Source organism: Anabas testudineus, chromosome 3 (genome assembly GCF_900324465.2).
Source record: "Anabas testudineus chromosome 3, fAnaTes1.2, whole genome shotgun sequence".
NCBI lineage: Eukaryota > Metazoa > Chordata > Actinopteri > Anabantiformes > Anabantidae > Anabas > Anabas testudineus.
Window position 1 is genome coordinate 13,806,788 of NC_046612.1, and position 16,705 is coordinate 13,823,492.

At 38.2% G+C, this 16,705-nt stretch overlaps 2 protein-coding genes across 3 annotated transcripts; both read left to right on the top strand.

Annotated features, from left to right (window-relative positions):
- The first annotated feature begins 2,612 nt into the window (after positions 1-2,612).
- On the top strand, positions 2,613-8,245 carry fgf7 (fibroblast growth factor 7). Its single transcript, XM_026379173.2, has 4 exons — positions 2,613-3,188; positions 3,582-4,218; positions 6,975-7,081; positions 7,257-8,245. The coding sequence occupies exons 2-4, from the start codon at positions 3,933-3,935 to the stop codon at positions 7,470-7,472; spliced, it is 609 nt and encodes a 202-aa protein (XP_026234958.1). The 5' UTR covers positions 2,613-3,188; positions 3,582-3,932; the 3' UTR covers positions 7,473-8,245.
- A 4,567-nt stretch (positions 8,246-12,812) lies between these two features.
- dtwd1 (DTW domain containing 1) lies at positions 12,813-16,527 on the top strand. 2 transcript variants are annotated; one of them, XM_026377652.1, is made up of 5 exons: positions 12,813-13,035; positions 14,435-14,750; positions 14,946-15,083; positions 15,790-16,057; positions 16,211-16,525. In XM_026377652.1, exons 2-5 carry the CDS (start codon positions 14,493-14,495, stop codon positions 16,438-16,440), a joined length of 894 nt encoding a protein of 297 aa, XP_026233437.1. In that variant the 5' UTR covers positions 12,813-13,035; positions 14,435-14,492; the 3' UTR covers positions 16,441-16,525. The 2 variants fall into 2 exon arrangements, with proteins under 2 accessions (XP_026233437.1, XP_026233438.1); XM_026377653.1 differs by lacking the exon at positions 12,813-13,035 and having other exon boundaries at positions 14,466-14,750; positions 16,211-16,527.
- The last annotated feature ends 178 nt before the right edge of the window (positions 16,528-16,705 follow it).

Sequence of the window (16,705 nt, forward strand, 5' to 3'; positions counted from 1 at the left end):
ACTTCTGCAGTTTCTCCAAATGTATTCCCGTCCAGAGTTTTTTGTTCCCAAGATCTCATATTGATGATGAGAGCCTCTTCCATTGGACAGTTCTTCACCCAGTTTTAGTAGTTTAATCAGTCTCCTTAGCTGTTTTCTTTGCTTGATTCATGTCAATAGTTTGACTCTTCTGAAACAGATTAACATCTTGACCACAGGATGTGTCTTCCTACATGGGTGTTTAAGAAATGAGAAGCTGCTCACTGCATCAGTTTGGGTTAAATAACTTGTTGCCAGCTAAAACATAATCATCCATGCAGTAATTACTGAATGAGAGGCTCATACCTATTTGCTTAGTTAAATCCAGGTGGTGACTTGTTTTTTTTGGATAAACAGTGTATATTAGGCTAAAAAAGCCTTTAAACTTTACCAAAAGCACCAATGAGCCCAGCTGATGATAATGTCACTGTGGCTTCATGAAGCAGGCAGACACACAGCAAACCTCTGAGAGGGGAGCTGGAGGTTAGTCTGACTTTGGACTTGGACCAGGATTTGAGTTCATGGTGAGCTTGCATGTTTGCGTGTTACACTGCAATCATCTAAACCCTCGCAGATTCTCCACTGGCTTCAGCAACATTCAACACAGCGTTGAACAATGGGAAGCAATTAAAAGAAGCAGACTTTAAATGCTGACCTCCACTCATCAAAGCAGCATATAACTCAGAAAAAAAAAAAGACAAAAGAGAGATAAACAAAGTGGCTGTTGACAGAGAAATGAGATTTAAAGAGGCTAACTCACGCAGGTCTGGTGTGCCTGTCTCATGACCACTGCACTTCCTGTGCTACTGTAAACTCTACACTGTGCTGCTCTTTGGTCCTTAAATGGTGGTAGGCTGCCACTTAGGTTATAAAACCAAATAGTCTGTACACACAAACACAATTCAAATACACTATGTGCACTATAGTGTACATCAAATGTGAACTGAAGAAGTACATATTGTACAACTTTCAATTCAGAATTAATAACCCTGAATTATTATTTAGTTATTAGTGGGGATGCTTTTTTTGCGGCTTTGCATGATTTTGCAATTTCACCTCAATGACTGTTGTATTAGGTACTTCTATTACCATTAGTAATCCCTGTTGATCTATCTATTGCAAAGAAACTAATAAATAAAACACTACGAAAAGAACATTGTTTCCACATGTGTTTTATGGAGTATTTTTAAATCTGATAACATTCACAGCACTTTGCTAAGTAATCCAGAATGACACATATCTTTAGTATATGTAAAAGTACTCTATCTCTAAAACTTAATTCCCCTTAACATCCTCAAATACGTCATTTATAGAAGTACATTTGGCAGCAATAGCATCTTAGTGTACTTTTGGATGAAGATGTGGGGAACTGTATCCCATTCTTCCTGACAGATCCTCTCTAGCTCCTTCAGTATGACTGTGTCGGTGAATTCCCATCTTCTCTTCAAGGCAAAGATTTCTTCCTTAAGATACTACAGTCTAGGATGTTTGTTATACATTGTCGACTCAGTATCAGCTCTGCAGGTGCTGGTGAGATTGCCCTCAGGCTCAGGTTTTATCCATTTTATCTGTTTTATATCTAAGTGCAGATGCCCTTACCTTGATTCTGACTCAGTCTCTCTGTTACTGTTGCTGACAGCCTCATCATGCTGCCAACACATGTCTGCCACCAGAAATGAATGTAAAAGAAAAGTAGCAAAGCCCTCCATCCCAAGTCCAAGTCATGATGACAAGAGGCTTGGGAAATACTCTCAAACATCCTTCTCTTGAGCCATGTCGAGTTCTTCTCAAAGTGTTTTCGAGCCAGATATGACCATGTAATCTTTCAGTCTGCACCTAGTTGGACATACCAGAAATACCTCCACAGGAAGTCATACTGATCACATCTGACTCACCTCAACTGGCTGTAGTTAGAGCTCATTTGATGTCTTAGTTCTCAGCTTTACTAGATGAATGTGGTTCTAATTCGTGGCCACTTGGTAACTGAGGGACATAATAATAAATTACTAATCAAATCCACCTGCCGATCTCGCACTCAATCCTACATGTGAAGAAGATCTGAAGATATGTTAAACATCAGTCAGTTTATAACAAATGTTGTTCTGGTCTTGTTCTGGTTCTTCAGGATTTGACCTGAAGATTTGTGCCTTCTGCACATACATGATGTTGTTGCTCTGTGTCCTGTCTCCAGAACACAGACCAGCACAGAGTCTTGTACTCTGCAGTATGTAGATGCATAAAATCTCTTTTTCTCTAGTAGACCCTACAGCACAGCAACACACAGCAGGGGGTTTCTGTGTATTTCTTAGTTCTCAAAAGTGCTTTTTCACCTTAGGAAATGCTTTGTGAATCACAGTGAGTCGAGTAAGGGGTTAGGCATGTAAATAAAATGTCACACAAAATGCAAAGGAGCACATGACCTGACATGGAGATGACTGCTTCTGAGCAGTTCTGTCTTCTGTTTTTCTCCTCTTGGATGGAAAACTGCCAGTCATAATTTGCTGCATAAAATTAATATAATAAGAACAAGAGCTTCAGGGTTTCTTTCAAGATTTTTTTGTTCGAGTGAATAAATTCTTACTAATGATTGAGTAAAACCACTAATGAATTGTGACATTTAAAATATTCTTCAAAGCATCATTAGAGCAAATATCTTTTCCATCAGTTGAAGGTAATAAGATCTTTGTTGAACAGTCACAGCATAAACCCATTAAAGTGCAAGATGTTTTGGGGAAAATATAGAGAAGTTGTACTAAGTCTTGAGCTAGCGTGCATACAAAGGAGACCCCGCTATTCTAAGAGTTTATAGCACCCTCTTATGTCGGGTGTGTGAGTGACAGCAAGAAGCACTGAGAGGGTGTATCTCAGCTGCATCTCAGCCAGGGACAGCTGACTGGTTGGGATCTAATTGCTCTGAGTGAGGTCAGCAGGAGGCATTTATCTAAGCAGAGTAGACTGCGACAGAGGAAGATGCACAGAGTCGGCCTGCCAGAATCAGGGAGACATTCATGGGAATTGACAGAAGCTCCCAGCTCTTGCTTAACTTTGCTGCATAACTGGCCTTGGTTTACAACAGAGACTACAGCTTTAGAACTGAAGATTCTTCAAATTAAAACTCTTGCTGAAAAGGAACACAACTCAGACAGCTCCTGACATCACTCAGTGCAAATGTAAGTCATTACATTTTAAATCAAGATCTTTGTTGGCGTAGTTTGTTGAGCTTTGTTTATTGTATACTGTAAATACTAATATTATATCATAAACATGTGGAGCAATCCAAGAGCAGTGTTGAAACATTTCAGTGCATGACAGGACGACATGCTGTTTGGCTTACAAAGTGCATATATTTTAATTTACTGTTAGGAAAGGTACAGTATATATTCATATAAACACTTGTAAGTTTGAACTTTTATAGGGCTCTGCTATAAACTTAGAAAACGTAGTTGTTTATATTTTGAACTACTTTCATGAAAATCTTTCAGTATTTATGTGTACTCGTGATATGATATAGATTTCCAACTACGTTATCTAGAATCAAAAAAGTTTACTCTTTTTTGTTCCAGTGGCATCCCACATAACATTTCCTGGACTGGATTACAGCATCTTTTGTCGGACTATAGTCTTCAAAAGATGGTGCAGCTGATGTTGAACATCACTAAGGGCTAAAGTGACATAATACTGTCACCCTCCTTCTTCTTCAGACCACTCTCCAGCTTCAGTCAACCCCAACCAGCCTCACAAAGCCTCGTTCACTGCCGGCGTCCCCCTAGGAATCCCTGCTGCAGGAACAGGGACCTGGAGGTCACTGAACAAAGGTTACAACTCAAGGGTCAGGGGGTTGCTGTGTTGAGGGATAACGCAGAGATCTCACATTTCAGTATGTTGTTCATTGATCCTCACTGCACTGTTTTATAATGCGCAAATGGATGCTGACATGGAACCTTCAAAATCTGTTATCGGGACTGTACCTGCATGCAATCTTCCTGTTTGGCAGTGTGTGTGTGGTCTACAGTGACTGCACTCCAGAGCAACTTGCTGCCATCATGAACTGTTCCAGACAGGAGCGCCACACCAGGAACTATGACTACATGGAGGGAGGAGATGTGCGCATCCGTCAGCTGTTCAGCCGGACACAGTGGTTCCTAACAATTGATGACGATGGCAACATCAACGGAACTCAGGATCCCACAAATTGCTACAGTAAGGATTGCTTTTTTGTCTAGTTATTATAGCTCATTGTACGTTTATCTCTGTTTATAATGCAGACAAATCAGTGGCATCTGCCTGACTCAAAACTTAGCCCTAAAATTTTAGATGATTTTTAGGCGTGAGCTCATTTCTCTCAGTCAGTAACGAACCTTTGGCCTGTAAAAATGACAGGAGCACATGGGAGGTGTTATTGTACAGACTTTTCCATAGTCTAATCACAGTGTTAATGAGCCATGTGACTCTTTTAGCACCGCAAAAGTGACAGATGTAAAATGAAGCAGGTGGGGCTTTTGGCTTGTTAAACCATAACACCATCTAAACACAGGCTGAAATGAAGTAAACTAAAGGATCTGACTGCCAGTTCTCTGTGTCCTGCTCACACCCACATTTGTTCAGACTGATTTACCACAGACTTACAGTGTCACAATGAGAACACGGTAAAGTGTAAATCAATGTTGTTTCAGAGTCAACGTTTTTTAAAGTTCATCTTTTTATTGATACTAGTGCCAATCTGAGGATGTTTTCAGTAGTTATCATTTCCTCCTATCTGACAGTGTGGCTGTGCCTGGAATGTCGGCTTCACAGAGATGGAAAAAATGTTTGTGCAACAACTGGCAATAAAAAAACAGAGAAATTGATACACCCATGTGTTCCTGACAATCGCACGCTAAGGCCACACGCTAATTTAACCAATAAGACTTTGAAGAGACAGAGTGGTGCAGTGTATATATATATATATATATATATATATAGATAGATATATAGATATATATATATATAGATATATATATAAAGATATACACAATCCCTTTTTTGTAATAAAAGATGAAACCAAAATGAGAAGATTTTCTCTTTTTTGAGAGGTAACAAGTTTGTTTGTTTGTTTTTTCAAGTTTATTATATCTGACTGAAAAAAATATATATAGATGGGTAGTTTCCAGTGAAATTTTGTTCTGATTGTCTAAAGGCAACATACCAACAATCCCATATAAAATAACAGTTATTGTTTAATTTTGTGTTTAAGTGAAAGATTATGACATTGGCCAATTCGACTTCAACAAAAATGCGAGAACAATATCAATAAAATGTTGTGTTAAGCCACAGCAAAGAGCTACTAAAAAGCTTCAAAGCAGACAATCAACAAATTGTAAACCACAGCTAGTCAACAAGTCAATATTAATCTCAAATTGCACAATAATGTCATATTCCTGCAGGCTGTCTGCAATCCTTACCCACGAATGTAAACACTGCATTCGAAATCTGCTCAGAGAAAGCGGAATTGGGGATTACCCACCAATTAGATTGCTTAGCCAGGGGTTGGACCAGCAAGTGATGACAAATCTGTTCAAGCTGAGGATAGCCTGAGAGACTACCTGCGTCATAGCCAAAATGTTAGCAATATGTGTGTGTGTGCACGCAAATGTCTTCCATCTTTCGACATCAGACCAAACAACTGTGGCTGTTACGTGTCATATCTCGGTAATAGTAATTAATAACACAACAAGACACTTCTTAACAACCATCAAAACACACCAGTCAAGGTATACACTCAGGCTCAAATCCCTGTTTAACAAATTGAGTTTAAAATCAATGATGAACTGACTGTGAATGTATAAAACATTTACAATTAAGATGCAGAGCAGCTCCGTCAGTGCATGATTGAACTTTGAGATCACGTTGACCTCAAGGCATAATAAAAGCTAACAGGAGAAGAGCATGGTTAAATAAATGTGAGCACATAGTTGAATACAGCCCAGTGAAGTGATATTAAGTCAAATACCAAGTGTAAGCAGAGCACAAACACATTCCAAGACTGGCAGGCTGCCATCTGTTTGTGATCTAGCAAGAACTAAAATGTTGCATGTTCAATGTCGGTCTGAAGAGTGTTACTTGATGTTTTTTCTCAGCCTGTCAGAGAAAAGAATTTGTGCAAAAGAACTTGTGCATGTAAAAATTAACAGCAAAGTTTGTTTTGTATCTAAAGAATCTATTTCCTGGGGCATGTTGCTGTCCTTTAAATATAAATATTGTATATGTGTACATTTTTGTTTAGTGGAGTTTGTGGAGTTTTAAGTTTCAATATCATATGAATTGCCAAATTATAGCATCACACCTATAACATGTGAAATAGCTTTTTCTATGATGAGATACGTTTAACGTTTTATTGGGTGACGTAGATCCATATGACTGCTAGAGTTATCAGCGAACTGTGTCCGGGGTAATAATAAAGTAGGGTTTCAAATCGGATGAAATACCACACCACAGCACTATTGTAAATATTGTACAGTGAAGACCTTTTTCGGTGACTAGACCAGACTTGCACTTTTTGCTTTAACAAAAAAAATGTAGTCAAACATAGCATTCATTCTCAAGTTGCATAATAAAATAATAAAAAAAAGTTCAACATTAGCGGTTTTACTCTCCCACAGACTTAAGGAACAGTCCTAAAATGTAGCGTGCAAAGCACATACAGGGAGTTTGTTGTCTCAGTCCCATGGGAGAGAGGCGTAATTTGTCTCCTCTATGTGCTGCGACATAGGTTGTGGTTTGTGGCCACCCAGGCCAGTTAACAAGGCTTGAATAAAGCCAGGGAGACCACAGAATGATTAACCACAGGAACTTCCATCCCATTTGTTAATGAAGATTAATGCTGAGTACAGATCTGAGCTGGAGTGAAGGTTTGATGTTGATAGTGTCTTATCCGTCCCATGGTGTGTCATTTTCCTAACTGAGTGAATGTCTGGCAGGTATCCTGGAGATCAGGACAGTGTCTGAGGGGGGAATACTGGCTATGAAAGGCATAAAGAGTCAGTATTATATCTCCATGAACAAAGCTGGACAGCTGCAAGGCAAGGTAATATTTTTCTTTAGTGAAAAAAAAAAAATCACGTCAACTGTTTTTAGTTAGTCCATAATCAAGCTTTGCAAAACATCCATTTCAACCCGTAGATCAAGAACTGACAATACCGCCAAATGTAGGCGACTGCAGCCTGTGCTCAATTTCTGTTTTTCATGTCTGTCTGTTACAGAGGATCTACAATGAGAACTGCAACTTCAAGGAGGTTTTCCTAGAAAACTACTTCAATGCTTACTCTTCTGCAAGGTGGACTAAAAATGGCAAGGAAATGTTCATAGCCCTGTCTCAGAAGGGAAGGCCACTGCGAGGGAAAAAGACCAGGAGGGAGCATGTAGCATCTCACTTCATCCCTATGAAATGCAGGGAGGAGGAGAGGAGAGTGGACTAAAAACAATTATGCCACAAATTGTGTATGATTTAAATCACATATTAAATATGCTAACAGACACATGTAGAAGCATTACCAACACCACACTCCATTCTCTGTGTATTATAACTTAATTTGTTGTCATTTCCAAAAGAGGAAATAACAGACATCAGATGGGTACATTAAACTATTCCAGGCATCCTCAGATAAGATACAGAAATATTTGAAGTGTCTTCAACTGATATACAAATTGTAAAACCACTATTCCCTTCTTAATGTTGTTATGTTTTGAATTTAATATTATATTTCCTTATAAAACAGTGAAATGTATTACGCACATTCAGGACTGTTTTCTTTTCCAAAGATGTTCTACACCGATCCGGGTGAGGAGACCAGCGTGATCAATACACAGTTAATGTCCAGATTGGAGATTTGGCTCGACTCAAATGTGCGGAAGCAAGCTGGACTTGTTTTTTTAAATGGTGTTCAAAGCACACAAAGCAAAGAAGGAACAATTAATACAGTTACAACTGCATGTGACACCACCGGACGCTGTTTATGGACAACTCATTTTTATTCTGTCTCTCCTTCGTGTATTGGAGGTCAGACTGTGGTGAAATGCCTTGTAGCTGCTCAGTGACTCTCTTTTCCTTATCAAGGTGTGATTTTGAAATGCTAAAGTATTCTGCTGCTGCTGAAAAAGTATCCAGATTAAAATACAACGTGAACAACATAATAAACGTGTTCCTAATCTCATTTCATTCTACTGGCCAACTCTGTGCATGGTAAAAAAAAAAACATTTCAATAAACATTACAGTACCTTATCATTCATGATTGTAAATTATTTGTTTAATCTGTGTAGATTGTGCATTGGTTTAACTGGGCTATATACTGTGCACTTTTATCTCACCACTAGAGGGTATAAAAACTCCTAAATAGCCACACAGATATCTTGTGGAGGTCCTTAATGAGCAATTGCCTAGTTGCACATCCAGCATATACAGCATTCTTACCAAATCAAATTACAGGCAAACATTTGATAAGGAGAAATAGTAAAATAAAAAAAGGTCTTTACTCTGGCACAATTCTATCAGGACACAACCTTAATAACTGAATAAATCAGGTATAAGTTCAGATTATTATTGTACCCATTGTGTTTTCTGCTATTTGCTGTGATATTCATTGTATTAAAAAATAGTTTGAAGACTAGTCCCAACCTAATTTTTGCATTGTCAAGTCTGTAGAGAAACACGTTAAGCAACTACAGTGTCTCAAACAAATTGCTGTAGTCCGCTGGAGACAGTCCGTTTTTTCAGCTTAGCTAATTTAATGACTGGATGATCAGATCTGTTGGTGTCTTTAGAAAGATTGAATGCACATTGCAAAGAAACATTTGGGAATACTTTAGTGTCACTAGACAATTCTAGGTACATGATATACACAAAGAAGGTGAAAGGGCGTAATAAGGGAGGCTGAGATGTGGTCATACAACACGAGGATAAATCTGATCATTTAAGATGGAAGATAAAAATACATCAACAAGGTTAAATGTCTCATTCATTCCCGCTGAGCTTATGTTGGATTGAGTTTAAGCGGAGCCGTGTCCCTGCGTAAATACGAGCCCACACTGTATTTTCATGTGTACATTTAAACCCATGTGTGCAGGCAACACACACCAACACAAAGCGGGGGCTTTACCTTTTGTCTGGGTTCACATCTGGCTTGGAGAACCCCTGTCAGCTACAGACAGTCAAATTCAGAGAGCAAACCCCTGAAATACATTTGACCCAAACAATATCTGAGCAAGGTGAAGGCTTCTGCCAAGTCACGCAAAGTTAGCCTTAGCAGATAATTTGTAACATGTTCAAAATGTAAACACATTTCAGACTCAAGGCTGCGAATTCCCAGCAGGACGAGACGAGGCCGAAGCCAATGAAGAATGAGAGAGAACTGTCACAGACGTGAAACTACAGATTTCCAGGAGAAGAGATGCAACACAGGCATGCCAGACACATGAATTATACTTAAAGGGTTTTCCAAGACACACAGATTTTGTTTAATAAAATGCTCCTGAAAGCACAAATCATTTCAGTAATCTTTTCCTTTGTCAAAATGTGGGAATCCCGTGCACTTTTCTTCATATGCTATGCATTAAATTGATCATGGCAAAATTACGAAACAGGCTGTACTCCTGCCAGCGTGTCTTTGCAGTAGAAAATATTATATCATCACTGAGTATATGCAAGTACATGAGTTCAGTGTGTATCAATATTCCTATTTTACGCTTAATGATACAGTATGTTTTCTGTTTTTCAAATTACTGTACATATTTGTACAATCTAGGTTCATATGTATAATAATGAAATTCTCAAAAATAGATATGGCTTTTGTCATTTCTTTTGTTTTAAAAGACAGTTAAAGACCTTAAAGTAAAAGATTAACAGTTTGTTAGACTATGAATGATGATTCTATAAAATATATTTACTATTGATTGCAAAGCTTTAGAGCAGCAGTTTTATATTTTCCTTTGTGTGGAAACATAATACAAAAAGCATGTGCAGACAAGAACAATGTCTAAAGGGAGGGTGGAGGAAGTCTGGCTGTGAACATCAGTGTAAGGAAGGATGGAGTGAGACAAACATAAAGGGGGAGGTTGATAAAGTGAGGCAAGTGAAGACGAACAGGACGAGAGTCTGGGGAGTCTCGTGCGATGTGGAGAGGTGGTCTTGGGGCAGCGGGAGAAAGGGGAGGCCCCCAGAGGGGAGGAGGAACACGCAGCTGAACTTGATACATTTCAGGGCCGTAAACCTTCATTTCCCCAGAGGAAATCTGTGGTTATGCAGCCTTGGGAATTCTGTTTTTGCAGCCTCTGGCACAGAACCTGTGGAAGAGTGTCGGGACCTCCGGAAACTCCCAATATCACACATTTTCTGACAGTGAATTAAACCGTCACAGACAAATACGTATGATTAGAACTACATGTTTACAATAACCTACAATATGTAACAACTAAAAAACACTCAGTCATTATTACTACCATGTCTTCATAATCATGATTTACATCCAATGAATTATGAATTATGAGCTTTAACTCAAAGATGTGAAATAATTTGCTTTGGTAATTTGAACACTTCCTCTCTGTGAGGTTGTCAGCATCTTCTAAATGTATGCATTACTTTACCTCAGTTTGGTGTAATGTTATCTCCAGAATCATGTCTTTAAAATCAGAATATGTCCTTGGCTCAGGAAATACAATCATTTACATCATAACTCCAGCCTGACTTTAATCTGTCTGCCTTTACATCAGTCATCCATGTTATAGCCCTTTAGAGAAATTACTGAACACATGTTCTGGTAAGAAAAGCACAGGAAACGTTGTGCGCATTAACGGTAATGATTCATTGTCTCTTTAACACAGGTTGCAGTAGTCTCTCTTAGTATAAATTCTGATGACAATGGCAGCGAGAGAGCTGAAGCAATTTCTGGATCAGAATTTGCAGGATTATCATACGAACCCCAAAGTGCACACCAGTCCAGAATTACACATATGATTAGTAGAACTGGATTTACTCATGAGGAAGAGAGTCGAGGAACAAATGGTCTTAATGAAAATGACTGACAGCAGGCGATAATTTTTGATTCTGGTAAAACTGGTCATTAGAAACACATACTGGGATAGAGTTTTGTAATCTTTCAGTTTTTCTGACTATTTCAAAGGCTTGAGATAACTAAAGAAAAGTGAGAAAATGTTTTACTATCATTATTTGGTGGACTGCACCTTGAGCAAAGTGAGCATTTAAAGAGGGATCCAGATAATGAAAGATGATTTACAACACTTTCAGCCCACTGTTTAATTCATCAGGAAAATATTTGGCTTAGGCCTGCTGGAATTTAGTTTCATAAACATACTGTACTATCCTCACTTAGACTTTTTTTTTAACTTGGCTTAGCATCCTCCCAGGCTGGAAAGGGTTAGGAGGTCATCTTGGCACAAACCTTATGCACATTAACAGATGTACGCACTAGTGGGAACACAAACTATCTATCTTACACCTCGACCAGGGTTCTTCTCTTTATGCTCCCTTTTCTCCCGCTGTTGCAGAAACTCAACTTTAGTTCTTGACCCGTCATAAAGAGTTCTGGCTTCGTTCATTAAAAGGTCACATCATGCCAAAAGTGGTAAGCCGGGAACTCTAGGAAGCATTGAAAGTGTATCTTGTAAGTGTGTGGTTAACTAAGATCCTGAAGGTCACACAGTTCACAAGGTTTCTCTGAAGCTGTCAACCAGTCACCTGCTGCTCTGTTTCAGAGAATCAGAGAATAAAATTCTTGAGTGCTTGGGTGAACTAGCTTGGATACACTTGAAAGACCATGTTTGAACTATTAGATTTTTATGTTTTTAATAAATATATTGAAAACTGTCAAGAAAGAATAGAGGGAAAATAATGTCTCACTAATAGCCTTTATTAATTTTATCTGGACTGTCAATAACGGTATAACAAATGCTTGTTAAGTCCTTCCAGACACTTTCCAATAATAATGACATGAGACTATGTGACAGTTTAATGGCTAAGGTGAGACAGAGTGAAGACACATACAGTACAATGGAGCAAGGAAATCATGTCATTGGAAACAAAAGCTGTTTTTCATGGTTTTAAACAGCAGAGTCACTTTGAATCAGAAGAAGAGAAAGAAGCATCACATAATGTCTTTAATCATGGCCACATATTGCAGCGAGGAGACACAAAGACAGACCCCTAGAATCTGAGCAACACAGCCTGAAGTGATGACAAGCAAGTCTGATGTAAGTGATACGACTAGTACCGATAAACTGTGTTTCGCTGCCATGATTCTCGAAGCAACCTGGCATGCAGCACATATCTGGCAGATTTCTGATTGTTAGGAATCCAATATTACAGGCACTAAAAGGTTTCATCTGACACACATCTGTTTGCCATACAAGTCTGCATGCAATTGTCTGTTTCATAAAAAATAGGACAGCCCAGGTATCTCTAAAATCAGACATAAAACAATCTGTTGTACAATGCACAAAGCACATCTGGTTTTGAGCAATACAAATTCATTTTAATATTTTACACTATTCCCTTTGATCAGTCATATTGGTGAGCATCCCAGAAATGTCAATTGTTGTACAGTGAAAACAAATAATAATAACTATTAGCCATTTTATTTGACTATGTAGTTTCATTCATGTTATTTCAACAGTGGAAAAATCTGAGGTGTGGATGTCAGTTGGAAGATATGAGTAGAAGATGTAAAAGTACAAGGTAACTGTAAAAAAAATGTGAGAGTTTTATTTTGATGTTTGAAAAAACATCGTTTCCGGCGTAGAAGAAGAAGTTCACGCCGGCACGTTTCAGTCGTGTTTTGTGAGGTTAGCTGGTTTGTAGAGGACAGCGTGTCGATTAAAACTCAACAGAACTAAATTAACGCTGTTCACCTTTGGCGTTTTGTATTAGTTAGCTAACCTAACTAGTTCCTGTGGTTTATGTCTGCTGGTAGCCGAAGCTGCAGATGGTGTTGAGCAAGCTTGCTAACAGAAGCTAGCTCCACTAGCATCAGGTAATGTTGACTGTACGGTGCTGTAACGTTAGCTTCAGTGAATTAGCTCAGACAGATGTTACTAACATCAGTGTGTACATCAGTACATCAGTTCATCAGTTCATCAGTTCATCAGATCTCTCTGAGCTACAGGCGCTTAGGAATACATCGTTAGCTGTAACTACATGCTGGTGTGTTTACATTATTTAAGCTTATTTATTAGAGCTTTCCACATTAGCTACTCCTACTAGGTGTGGGTGAAGTATAAAGATTGTTTTGCTAATTTACCTCACAGTAAAATTGTTTTTACCTAAATGTAAAAATCCTTTCAAACAAATGTTTCTGCGCAGCGTTACCTCGGCTACGTATGTACCAGGGTATTACCAGGAAAAGTAATCAAAGTAAAAGTACTCAACACAGTCCTTTCTTTCACAGAACTGACAGTAACACAACGTAGCAGCATCACATTTAAACACCAACACCGTTATATATTAAACCATTATATTGTTACTAATGTATTAATGTGCAGGCAGCCTTTTACTGTATTGGTCAGCTGAGTTGAATTTGAACTTTGTCAGATTGCAGCTAATGATTATTTTTATTATGGATTAACCTACATTACTGATTTTATTCTCCATCAGTCGATTGATTGTTTTTAAAATTCAGTATATATCAATAAATATCACATACACATCACAAATACCCCCACTGCCATATATCTTCACAATATTTGCTTTTAACATTAGAATGATAAAACTAATGTAAAGACAAAATAGCATCTAATCCTCTTTATCAGATGTGTTCATGAAGGTGGAACTATGACATTATTTTTTCAAGTGTGATAAAACTGAATATCAGGATATTATGACTCATAATGTAACTGTATTTTGACCAGAGATAGAAAAGTAACTTTTAAGTACTGAAGAACAATATTGAAATATGTGTGCTCTAATACAGTATTTCTATTTTATTTTGCATACATTTAATACAAAAAATAAAATAAAACATAAACCATGATGTATTGTTATGGTTTAACAATCTGTCAGTACATTAAGTGGTTAAAATCTGCTCCACTTTCACCAGCTGCTGTTATTGTTCCACACCAAGTCACTGGGTAACAGAGATGTTTGAGCATATTTTTCGCCTTTGAAAACTTGTCCAAGAAATCTGGAGTAGGTCTAAAAATTTAGGACATAACTTAATAACTTAACTTGAGTAAAGTAAGTAGTACATCTGACCTTTTTAAAAACAACCCTGGCTTGTTTAATGTATTTTCCTCATGTTTAAAGTTATACACCAACAGTTGCCTTTTTAATAACAACCCTACTTTGTTTAAAGAGTTTTTGTAATTTTTATTGTAAATGTTGGATTATTTCCGTCTGCTAATATTTGCGTCATTTGTTTTGTCATTCTTGTTCAGCTGTGAATGTAGGTCCCACCTACTCCGGCACTGGTCTGTCAACATTTAAAGAGCAAGCATGAGCAGCCTGGATCAAGACCAGCGTCTCCATCGTGGTTGCCGTGACAAAACAACAGTCTCAAGCGATTCATCAGACACTCATGAGCTTGCCAAGCAGCCTCTCCAAGGTCTAAAATTGGCATCACATGCAGTTTTGGAGAAAGCACAGCAGATGGGCAGGCTGAAGTGCTCTAAATGTGGAGGATCAAGGATGTTCTTCTGCTACACATGCTGCTCATTAGTGGGTGTCACCCTGCAAGAAATCCCCTCAATCAAGGTCAGTAAGAGGTTAGGACTCACTTGATTTTAGAAGAGGCCTTTACTGTAGCTCTGAAGTTGTTGCACAGTATCCTAATGTAGTGGAAAATGTTAAGTCATGTCTTTTATGGACGAGCGATGAAATTTTTACACACTGCATGTTTGGAAGGTAGTGTCCTCTTGACCTCACTCGAATACTGTATGTTGTCCTCAGCTTCCCGTGAAGATAGACATCATCAAGCATCCAAATGAGACAGATGGGAAGAGCACGGCAATCCATGCCAAGCTCCTCGCACCCAGTGATGTCACCATATACACTTACCCCTGCATACCTGAGTTTGATAAGGATAAGGTCAGTAGTTTTCTCCAGCAAGAAATATTCTCTTACAGAAGAGTGTTGTGTACTAAAAAATCCAAAGATATCAAAAAAACTTTATCTTAAAATGTATCTTGATTTAAGAGCTCAAAACAACAAACAGGAAGTGAGCTTCAGAATAGTTTTTTTTAATGAATCAAACCAAAACTCTTTCAGCTCTTATAGTCTGCCTTCATATCATAATCTTTATACTGTACATAAGAAAAACTCCACTGTCGCAGCGCCTTATGTCCTTTATTCTGTGAGTGTGAAACCAGCCAGGATTCAGATACCTTGGCTGTTTTGTACACGTAGTGTAAATTCAAATTTAGGTTATGCAAATAATGTACTACACTTGTTAACATATCCACTAAATTTACATTGATATTGATGTAAATTATACGATTAATGATGATTTTGCCTTTTAAATCGGGCAGGGTCTCACAGACCTACACCTGATAATTCCCTGTTCAGATTCATTGATAAACCACATTATTTATACACCTGTAAGTAAGTAACTATAAAAAAATACTAAGTGAAATTTATTTGTCCCACTTGTTTAATTGGGTTCTAGCTTTAGCAAATTCCAAAGGATGCATAAACATTCAGGCATCATTGTATGTTTAAAATACATTTTTGTTCTCCAGCCTTGGTTTGTATGATGGTGTTCCACTGAGTCTGTGTTGTCTCCTTGCTCTTTCAGGTGGTGTTGGTGTTCCCTGGTCCTGGGGCAGTCTCTGTTCAAGACATGATGCAGTGTTTGCATAACAGGACTGACAGCGGGTCACACAACCCCTCCGGTGAACCCTGCATAAAGAGGCTAAAAAGGGACGAAGACGCCACCCACAGTGAGGGGACCCCAGATGAAGTAAAGGGCTCAGAGTCGAGGGCGTTTCCCCTAGAGAGGGTGGTCTTCATTGACAGCACATGGAACCAGACCAACAAGATCAGCACAGACGAGAGACTGCAAGGTAATCATGAACGATTACATTTGTGCAGTTTTTCAAAGAGCTCTGACTGCTTGTGATTACTAGGGGCAAATTTACCCCCCTCCCCATCTTTGTTTAACATGATCTCACCCTGTGTCCTCGGGTTCTCTCTGACTGACATGTGTTCTCTTTCAGATTTGCTCCAGGTAGAACTGAAGATGAGGAAAACATGTTTCTGGCGCCATCAGAAAGGCAAACCAGACACTTACCTTGCTACTATTGAGGCTATTTATTATTTTCTCAAGGACTTTCACGAGCACTGCCTTGCACAGGAGTACAATGCAGAATATGATAACCTTCTTTTCTTCTACTCCTACCTGCACTCAGTTGTCAAAAAAGCCAAGACCTCTGCTGGAAAATGTTGATTTTAAATAACAATAAAATGATTAACTATTAAAAAAAAAGTGTGTTCTCAACTGTGTAATATAAATAAGGTGTTGCTACATAAGTATCTACAAAAAAATATATATAATTCTGAGTTTGACAACAAATGTAAACATTGAGCATAATTTGCGCATTTAATTTTTCTGAAATGTTTTAATGCAGAAAGAAACATTTAAGATTTAAATATTTTTATTTACAAATCCATACATGTTTAAGTTGTTCACATCCCTTATTTTCCAAAAAAAA

Coding starts and splice junctions, on each gene's coding strand:
- fgf7 (XM_026379173.2), top strand. CDS start 3,933: ATGCGCAAATGGATGCTGACATGGAACCTTCAAAATCTGTTATCGGGA. Junction 4,219..6,974: donor GGATCCCACAAATTGCTACA/GTAAGGATTGCT, acceptor AATGTCTGGCAG/GTATCCTGGAGATCAGGACA. Junction 7,082..7,256: donor CTGGACAGCTGCAAGGCAAG/GTAATATTTTTC, acceptor TGTCTGTTACAG/AGGATCTACAATGAGAACTG.
- dtwd1 (XM_026377652.1), top strand. CDS start 14,493: ATGAGCAGCCTGGATCAAGACCAGCGTCTCCATCGTGGTTGCCGTGAC. Junction 14,751..14,945: donor AAGAAATCCCCTCAATCAAG/GTCAGTAAGAGG, acceptor TGTTGTCCTCAG/CTTCCCGTGAAGATAGACAT. Junction 16,058..16,210: donor CACAGACGAGAGACTGCAAG/GTAATCATGAAC, acceptor GTTCTCTTTCAG/ATTTGCTCCAGGTAGAACTG.